The sequence below is a fragment of the Zeugodacus cucurbitae genome, chromosome X (genome assembly GCF_028554725.1).
Source record: "Zeugodacus cucurbitae isolate PBARC_wt_2022May chromosome X, idZeuCucr1.2, whole genome shotgun sequence".
Lineage (NCBI taxonomy): Eukaryota > Metazoa > Arthropoda > Insecta > Diptera > Tephritidae > Zeugodacus > Zeugodacus cucurbitae.
Window position 1 is genome coordinate 32,634,657 of NC_071672.1, and position 10,528 is coordinate 32,645,184.

The 10,528-nt window shown below is 35.5% G+C and overlaps 1 protein-coding gene across 33 annotated transcripts in view; it reads left to right on the forward strand.

Annotated features, from left to right (window-relative positions):
- Nucleotides 1–8,240, forward strand: part of LOC105218270 (twitchin) — a 107,133-nt gene extending 98,893 nt beyond the window's left edge. For 30 of the 33 annotated variants that reach the window (XM_029044104.2, XM_029044117.2, XM_011193736.3 and 27 more), the window contains 8 exons: nt 31–1,009; nt 1,136–1,477; nt 1,554–2,596; nt 3,440–3,496; nt 5,700–5,890; nt 6,439–6,565; nt 6,620–6,922; nt 7,031–8,240. In XM_029044104.2, the coding sequence (XP_028899937.2) occupies nt 31–1,009; nt 1,136–1,477; nt 1,554–2,596; nt 3,440–3,496; nt 5,700–5,890; nt 6,439–6,565; nt 6,620–6,922; nt 7,031–7,650 (3,662 nt within the window). In that variant the 3' untranslated portion in view covers nt 7,651–8,240. The remainder of the gene's footprint in view (nt 1–30; nt 1,010–1,135; nt 1,478–1,553; nt 2,597–3,439; nt 3,497–5,699; nt 5,891–6,438; nt 6,566–6,619; nt 6,923–7,030) is intronic. The other 3 variants (XM_029044108.2, XM_054235686.1, XM_054235687.1) reach the window with 1 other exon arrangement.
- Nucleotides 8,241–10,528: the final 2,288 nt, after the last annotated feature.

The window sequence follows — 10,528 nt, forward strand, 5'->3', positions numbered from 1 at the left end:
TAATAATTGGTAATATTTTTTTCCATAAAGCCGCTCCAAAATTGAATGTTCCACCCCGTTTCCGCGATACTGCTTACTTCGACAAGGGTGAAAATGTTGTTATAAAAATACCATTCACTGGCTTTAGAAAGCCTAGAATTACCTGGATACGTGAAGGTGAAACAATTGAATCTGGTGGACATTACACCGTAGAAACCAAGGAGCGCCATGCAGTCTTAATTATACGAGACGGTTCGAAATTGGACTCTGGTCCGTATGTCATAACTGCCGAAAATGATCTCGGCTCCGATACAGCCACAATTAGAATCCAAATTAGTGATCGCCCAGATCCCCCACGTTTCCCATTAATTGAAAACATCAGCACTGAATCATTATCGCTGAGCTGGAAGGCTCCAGTTTGGGATGGCGGTAGCCAAATAACTAGCTACTTAGTAGAGAAACGCGAACATCCAATGTCATCATGGATACGTGTCGGTAACACACGCTTGACATCTATGGCTGTAACTGGTTTAACTCCAGGCAAGGAATATGAATTCCGTGTTTATGCCGACAATGTTTATGGTCGTTCAGATCCATCTGAAATCAGCACTTTGATTAAAACAAGAGACATTATCAAGAAGAAGCCAACTGAAAGGCGTTGGGAGATCGATGAGCAAGGTAGAAAAGTACGTGGGAAAGCGGACGGACCAATTAAAGATTACGACTCCTATGTCTTTGACATATATTCGAAGTTTGTACCACAGCCAGTCGAAATCTCACATGACAGCGTCTATGATAAATATGATATACTAGAGGAAATTGGCGCTGGTGCATTTGGTGTCGTACATAGATGTCGCGAAAGGAGTACCGGGAACATATTTGCCGCCAAGTTCATTCCTGTATCACATGCAGTAGAAAAGGATCTAATTAGACGCGAAATTGATGTGATGAATCAATTGCATCACCAGAAATTAATCAACCTACACGATGCATTTGAAGATGATGATGAGATGGTGCTTATTTTAGAATTGTGAGTAGATAATTTTATTTTACGAATTATATCAAGAAATAAATTTTTATTTAAGTTGGTGAAGTATTTTTTACACCAATTTGAGTATTAGTAATGGTATATCTAAATCTGTTTCATTTCTTCCAGCCTATCTGGTGGTGAGCTATTCGAGCGTATTACAACCGAGGGTTACCGCATGACTGAAGCGGAAGTAATCAACTACATGCGGCAAATTTGCGAAGGCATACGACATATGCACGAAAAGAATATTATTCATTTGGACATTAAGCCAGAGAATATCATGTGTCATACTCGTACTAGTACGAATGTAAAACTGATTGACTTCGGTTTGGCTACCCGTTTGGATCCAAATGAAGTAGTTAAAATAACAACTGGCACAGCTGAATTTGCAGCACCGGAAATTGTTAATCGCGAACCAGTTGGTTTCTATACAGATATGTGGGCCACAGGCGTACTTGCTTATGTGCTGTAAGTATTTCATATTAGTACAACATTGTTTCTAGCAAATATTTATTGAACATTTTTCACACTTACTTGATTTTAGTTTGAGTGGATTGTCACCATTTGCTGGCGATAACGATATCCAAACTCTAAAGAATGTTAAAGCCTGTGACTGGGACTTTGATGCGGATGCTTTCCGGCACATATCTGATGAAGCTAAGGACTTTATTAGGAAGCTCCTACTTGCAAATAAAGAAAAACGTATGACTGCCCATGAGTGCCTATTGCATCCATGGCTTAGCGGCGATCATAGTGATCGCTCGGAGCAAATATCACGTGATCGCTACCTTGCATTCCGTGATAAACTACGGAAGAAATATGAAGATTTTAATAAATATTTACTGCCAATGGGACGTTTATCTGAATATTCTTCATTGCGTAAATTACTTATGGAAAAATATAAAATGCACGAAACATCCTTCGATCGTCGACAAGCGGCACCACGATTCGTCATCCGACCATCATCACAATTCTGCTATGAAGGTCAAAGCGTTAAGTTCTATTGCCGTTGCATAGCTGGCGCTACACCGACTTTAACATGGTCTCACAATAATGTAGAACTCCGGCAAAGTGTTAAATTTATGAAACGTTATGCCGGCGATGATTACTACTTTATTATAAATCGCGTCAGATTGGATGACAGAGGCGAATATATTATTCGTGCAGAAAACCACTATGGCTCCCGCGAGGAAGTCGTATTCTTGAACGTACATCCACTGCCAAAGGAACAACCTCGTTACCGTAGCGAATCAACACCCGTGCGTCGACGTGATCCACTACCATATACTTTCTGGCAAGAAGAATCAGAATCGGCACCCAGCTTTACATTCCTCCTACGTCCGCGTGTTATGCAGGCGCGCGACACATGTAAACTATTATGTTGTCTCAGTGGTAAACCCGTGCCAACTGTTAAATGGTATAAGGATGGAAGAGAACTCAGCAAATACGAATACTCAATGTCAGCTTCCGATGGCGTTGTAACCATGGAAATCATTGATTGTAAACCCTCAGATTCCGGCAAATACAGTTGCAAGGCAACCAATTGTCATGGTACCGATGAAACCGAATGCGTAGTAATCGTTGAGGGTATGTATGATGGAAAATCTTTATAATATAATAGTAAAGTAAATCTAATATACCACAAGATAATAATATCACATTTTTAGAGTTCACTGTAGCCACATATATAGTGTCTTTGTATTAGTAGTTTCAATTTAAATATTTTAGTATATTCAATTTAAATATTTATATACATATTAAATTTCATTAATGCAGACCTGAAAACTTTTTATTAAATATGTATGACTAAGCAGAAAATGCAGTGTCTGCAGCTGATAACTTTTTATAAGGGAAATCTACAAATTTGAAACCCCTCAATATTGATATTGACTTAATAGCTTCGATTGGCAAAGCGTTGAAGAGAAGCGAATACAACATTCCATCCAGATGCTCAAACAAATAGGCAGGAATTGTGCTGTAACCCTGCGCCATAATGTTCTCTTAAGCATGCGGATCAGTGTTGCACCATTTTTTTTGGTCGGGAATACTTAAAACTAATTTTTTTGTTTAACCTTTAACTTCGATTATAATTTATTTCAAGCTAAAAACATAATAATAATATATTTGTACTGTCCTTTTTGCCAATCTTTTGTCCTTTACTATTGTGAATGGTCTAAATGTGTAAAATAAAATTTGGTAGCACTAACGCCAGCGGCGAATTTTTAATGAGGTATCCGCATTGATTTTAATGGTTAGAACTTATTTGAGATTCATTAGGATTTTTAGTAATATATTTGGCTAAATATTATGGAAACATATGCAACTAATTTCATACCGATTGATAATTACATTTAGCACTAATATAATATAATATAATATACAATTAATGTTTAAATGTTGTGAAAAAAATTAAATGGAGTTTTTTCATAGGAGAGTGGGTAACACCTGAGCAGGCAGAACTTGCTCACAATTTACTACATTCAGGAGGTAAAATATGAAAATTGTTACACATTTTGTGCATAAACTCTACTGAAACCTAGTATTTGTATTTGTATTTTGAATCCAATGTAATTTGTATTGTTAATAAGTTAAATTGTTTCTTTAATTAAAAACTCCAAAAACGCACTAAAATGGTTACTGTCCAACTTTTGGTATGCTTATACCGAAATATGTAAACGCTCGCCTATTTAATCGTTTATCCCGTATATGAAGTTTCGTTTATGCATGCGATTTAGTTTATCGAATAAACCCAGGGTCCCAAAGAGTTACGTCTTTTATTATAAAACTGAAGCCAGACATTATATTGATTGTATAAAACGTAACATATTAAAATAAATACTTTACTAATCCTACGCAACAGCAATTTTTGTCAGAAAATTTAACTTCGACGAAGAGAAATTATAAGAACTAACGTTAAACTTATAACTCTTGATCCCTTTGAAATTATTAGTGCCTGAAACAATAACAAATAGTGAACTCTTCTCCGTTTCAAAGCACATGGTCCAATATAGTAAACCTTATGTATATATTCGTATGTATGTCCGTGTATTAATTTCAATTCCAATCATTTCTTGAACTACGCTTCTAATGTCTTCAACTGTTTCGAATCTATTTCGAACACTAGTCCGTTTAATAGAGTGGTCATCCTTGACTGTAGTCTTTTTTGGCCGTCCGGAGCCAGATTTGAAAAGACCCAAATTTTTGCATATTTTTGAAGGAAAACACCGATAGTTGTATATACTGCTAAACTTAATTTTCTGGCCTCTCCAATTATCACAATATACCATCTAACACCGTCGCGTTAAAAAAGCTTAATAGTGCTCCAGCGTGGTGGACTCGACATTGTCTTTCGGGGATACATTGCCTCCATTACCTGATTCCTTTTCCACGAGAAACTATTTAGAGTGGCGAAGTCTCTGCAAATGCAGCCAGCAGCGGTTCCAACTTACCCATTGCTCTTTTTGCAGACCATTTCTAAGTATACGTCAACCAACAGCAACGAAGGGCTCCGACCCTACCGGCTTGGTAGCCGCGGCCTTTTTTGCCACAAGTTATAAATAATATTTCGGAGCGGACTTTTTCAAGAAATCTTCCAAAATCTGTAAGTGCAAACAGCTTTAACCAAGCTAGCTTGACCTACAGAGAAAAATATGATCTACGCTCTGTAGCAAGATTTCCACATAAACCTTTACATTGTAATAGATTAGCACCGAAACTATAAGAAATTTTTGCACAAATTGATTTGATTTGAAGCATCTATCAGGGTTTTATACAAGGATTAGTATTAGATACCGTTCTCTATATACCGAGAAAAAATCATTATGCTGATCAGCTGGAATGTTTTCATTACAAATAATTTTTAAAGAAATATTATTTTTTAAGTACTGCCAGCATTTATTAAATAACAACTTAATTAAAAGATCATAAATGTTGGTTGGTCGTCTGGCAAGTAACGAAAAACTAATTAAAGAACAAGCCTAAACCAATTATATTAATATGCAGTGTTTTGTTAAATAATATATATATATATATTCTAAATAAATAGTATAGTTACCAATTAGAAGGCGCAAAACGTTTAACTCACTGACCACTGACCACTGATTCTTAACCGCATTTGTACTCACCTGTTGCGTCTTCTTAACGTGATCAGCGCTAGCACTACCAAACAACAGTAAAACTGTTAACTTTGATTGAAAGAAATGCATTGTCGATCAGATACAACCCTGTATACACTATCTCTGTATAGATAAATTACATACATACACGCATGCATAACGTCACATACGATATTTGTATATGTATACTACGTACATACATATATACATCTCTATGGACTTATGTATATCCAATGAACGATTCTATCGAAATATACATATGTATGTTTCAGTTTATTTGTAATATCCATTACCCATTTTATTAAATAAAACATTTAAAACATTTAAGTTATAAATCCACAAAATTAAAGAAAAAGTTTCGTAAATATTAGACATAAGTTTGAAAATACTAAATTGTTGAATACTTTTTAAATGATTTGCATGCTGACAAACTGTCCCTAGCGTAAAATCATGTTTATTTAATAAATGTTTTAACAAGTTGCACATCTCATATCTAAAATATGAATCGAAACTATTTTAATTTAAGTATATTAATAAAATTCCATTAATATAACACTTCTTATGTGTGCACACAGATCGTAAGTATATAGAACACCCACTAAAGCCTGCGCCGCCACCTATCAACACGACTCGTCGTTTCACATCCAGCTCCTCGTCAACACAACAACAAAGTTCAAATTACTCCTCTTCAATAAATCAACAGAGTTCAAATTACTCCTCTTCAACAAATCAACAGAGTTTAAATTACTCTTCCTCCACCAACCAGGTAATTTTCAACAAAATTGTGTATAAAAACGTGAACGTCGATTCGATTTACCATACAAAAGAGAAATATTATTTTACTACATCAATTTTTAAAGAAATACAAATCGACTTGAATTAATTTGGCTGTGTGCAAATGCTATAAGTAAGTCTGTTCATTAGGAAATGCCAAACCAAAATGTGAATAAATTAAGCAACTGCTGTCAAAAAGACCAAATTCGAAAAAAATATTGCCTCATTAAAAACCACACTTGATGATTGAGCCTTCCTAACCTAAAGGCCTCGCTACTTCACAGGTGCTGGTTGTTGTCCAGCGTTTGGTAAGCTCACTCGAAGCCAGTGCGTAACCACCGTATGAAGCTTGAAACTCACATAGAACCCAGTGCCTGGCCGTAACAACACTCATAACCAGAGCAGAAAACTCTTTGAGTGAACGCTCACTTAGTCTCCGCTAGAGTACCCTGCGCATACTACCAAACCATTTTCTTAACTACAGCATTTTAAAAGCACAGAAATTTTATACGAAACTCACATATGTACTACATTTTTCAGACTAACATTCACAATTCAAGCTCCTCCAACTCCACCAGTACCAGCAATAAAAAGAAATATAACAGCAATAGCTTAAATACGTTAGGAAGTCCATCTAGATCCCGCAGCGCTACCAAAGAACTAATTTGTGAGTACATTTAAATACCGTTTGAAAATTATAATTACTAACTAATTGTTTTAGTGCCTCCTGATGATGCACTTATGTGTAAACCTGATTTCACGAAGTCGCTACAAGACCTTACCATAAATGATGGCGATATATTGCTTTTGACTTGCCATGTTAAAGGCGATCCAGAGCCACAGGTGACGTGGGCGAAGAATGGCAAACTGATTTCATCATCCGATATTATAGACTTAAAATACAAAAATGGAATCGCAACGCTCACGATACATGAAGTTTTCCCCGAAGATGAAGGCGTATTCACATGTACTGCTACGAACTCGATTAGCGCTGTTGAAACGAAATGCAAATTAACTGTTAAGCGTAAGTATGCCTCCATTACTTGATGCATTATGCCTATTTAAATGCTACTATCAAACATGTAATAATTCATATTTCGAAATCAATATTATATTTGTTCTTTTGTTACAGCGCTGGGTAAAAATGCCAGTAAAAGGCAAACAAGTAGCTCCAAGCCACCAAAAATTGTTAGCCACCTAGAGTCACGTTTTGTGAAGGACGGTGAGATGGTGACGCTAGCATGCCGTATTATTGGAGCCGATCATTTCGACGTGGTTTGGCTACACAACAACAAGGAGATTAAACCAAGCAAAGACTTCCAATACACCAATGAGGCTAATATTTATAAATTGCAAATCGCCGAAATATTCCCAGAAGACGGCGGTACTTATACTTGCGAGGCATTCAACGATGTCGGTGAATCGTTCAGCACTTGCACCATTAACGTACTCGTACCTGGTGAAGAGCCCAAGCAACCCATATTCACAAAGTTTCCAAGTTCTGTAACTGTTGCGGATGGTGAAAGATGTCAATTTGTTTGTGAGACCCAGGAGGAGCCACTACAGATCACATGGCTAAAGGATAGCAAGCCAATCAATGAGAACAGCACAAAATATAGCTTCATCCGAGATGGCAATAATTACACTTTTGTTATACAGAATTGCTCAATGGATGACGTGGGTCAATATCAAGCAAAGGCTGTTGGTAAAAAGAGTGAAACTTTAAGTGCTTTCTCTATTAATATCGACTGAAGAAAAACAATAAAACAATGTAACTAAGTACTTAGTGTTAGAAAAAAACGAAAATTAAAAATATAAACCGAAATGTTAGTTCAAATAAGTATATTTATAATTGAAACCTCTGTAGGCATAGGGGCAGAAAATGGCATAATTGATCGCTCTCTTTCTCCAACTATCGAAACCGCAATGTTAAAAAAAATCCCCTAATTTTTACACAATATGCAATGTCTATGCCTATGCCTAAGATGCATATTTGTAGCATGTATAAAAAATATGCATTTTTGTATATACATATACTTTAACGTAAATATATCTTGGTGATGATGTGAACTAGCACTGCTCCGAAAAATCAAATTATTATGTCCTTATATATACATTCATATATAAATAGCACAATAATGATTTAACGATTTTAAAACTAATTATACACTGCCCTATTCGAAAACGGATTAATTATATCTTTGGCATCCTCGAAACGAAAAAAACAAAATATTATGGCAATAAAAACCTAACTGCGCAAAAATTGTATTAATCGGCGTAACATATTACCTACATTAAATTTAATATACATATATATATATATATATATATATATACAACAATTATTACGCTCTCTCACAGATACGAATATATATGTATATGTGAATTATCTATGTTGGAAATGTATGACATGTATTTGCTTACTCTTACAACAAAATGTTTAATGTTTGCATGACACCGATTAAGCAGTAACTCTACCATGTCTTTATGAAATTCGTTTTCAATGCTGAACACTGAAATACTTGACGTGCGTACTATATATTTAATTAAAAAAAATATATATTTTTGTTTGATTTATGCAGTAGGTATGCTCTTAACTGTTTAAGCTAATAAATAATAATAAATGGAGAAAACAAAAAAAAAAAAAGGTTTTTATTGTCAAAATTGCAATGAATAGGTGTAAATGGTGATCCATTTCGAGGTTCCCTACTTAAAAAAAAAAAACAGTAAATTCAAAATTAATGGGGAATGTTTATTATCATTCGAAAGAATATTATTCTTTTTCAAATGTTGGCCGCGGCCATTGATTGATGTGATGTGTGGGAAATGGCATCATCTTGTTGAAACCAAATGTCGCCGAGATCACGAGCTTCAATTTATAGTCGGTTATCATGGTGAGATAAGCGTCGCCATTGACGGTTACGTTCTGACCGGTATCATTTTTAAAGAAATATGGCTCGTTGATTTCTTGAATCTGTTGCTCTTCGTCCCAAATGTGGCAATTCTGCTTGTTTTCATAAACATTGAGCCAGTTGAAACCCATTTATCGCTGAACTTTTCAAGAGCCCATAGCGAAACAATGTTACTTTTCTGCACGCTGATTCTGCGTAGGTATAAAGCCAACAGGTTGAATGGTTTTAACGAATTTATAAGGATCATCAGTCCGCATTAATCTAATCACAATCCAGTCGTGAATAATAGAGAGGGTTTGCAGTAGCAAAGCGATGATTCTTCTAGTGGTATTGGTCATTTCACGGCGCACCTTTACAATTACAGTTGACAGGCTCCAGTCGGTAATATAAATAAAAAGTATTAAGACTTGATTGTCGAAACTACATAGCTATAATGTGGTTATTAGGGCTAGAGGAAAGACTAGTTGTAATTACCTTTAGAATATGTTTCCATGCAATTTTATTAAGACAACTTACATATTTACTGATATATTTGGCCCATTAGCGGCACAAAGCTAAAGTATAACAAGTAAGGAAAGGCTAAGTTCAGATGCGATCGAACATTTTATACTCTCGCAATTTATTGATGTAATTTTATTGAGATAACACATAATTTGACCCATATATTCGGCATAAAATCCTATAGAATAACGAAAATCATCATATGTGGTATATGAGCACTGATGTAATTCCTAAACCGATTTCACTAATTTTCCCCACCAAGCTACACTATATACAATACTATATGCTCACTTAATTTTGCTAAGATATATCACATATTAACCGATATATGCGGAATAAAGACCGCACATAATTAGGTATATGGGAGCCAGGGGAAGTTCTGATACGATTTTGATAATTTTTGGAACAGAGACACACAATTAGGAGAAAAAATTTCCTCTGAATTAAATTAAAATATCTGAAAGATTTGCCGATATTTTACCTTTGGCAAGACAAACATTGGAGAACCAGTTGAATTATTCCGACTAGAAATTAGTTTAAAGCGCGTTGTGTCTTCGGCATCCACTTTGAGGAGTTTGCGGTATCAAAAAGGATTGGCTTTAATTGTCTAACTATGATCTCCAGAGAGCAGAGGGATCAGCTCTTTAACCGAACCTAACACTATCGGCTCTAGGAATTTATATGATCATAATAACATACGAAATATTTAATTTACAATCAATTGAACTTCGAATGCGTGGATTATTTTTTAGAGTCCGACCGATTAATCGGCCTTAGCATTGGCACCGGCCATATTTGGCCGATTCTTTCTACTTCTTTTGAATTACACTTACATTAATTATAGTCTCGCAACAAAGTTGCTAAGGAGAGTATTATAGTTTTGTTCACAAAACGGTTGGTTGTAAGACCTAAAACTAAAGAAGTAGGGTTATATATATCAAAATGATCAGGGTGACGATTAAAGTTCAAATATGGATGTATGTCTGTCCGTCCGTCCGTGCAAGCTGTAACTTGAGTAAAAATTGAGATATCTTGATAAATATTGGTAGACGTATTTCTCGGCACCATAAGAAGGTTAAGTTCGAAGATGTAACACTGCCACGCCCACAAAATGGCCATAACCGTAAACATATAAAGAGTTGGCGAAACCCGAAAAGACATAAAGTGCCACAACTAAGCCATAAATTAAGCTATGGAAGAAAAATTTGGTACGAAAG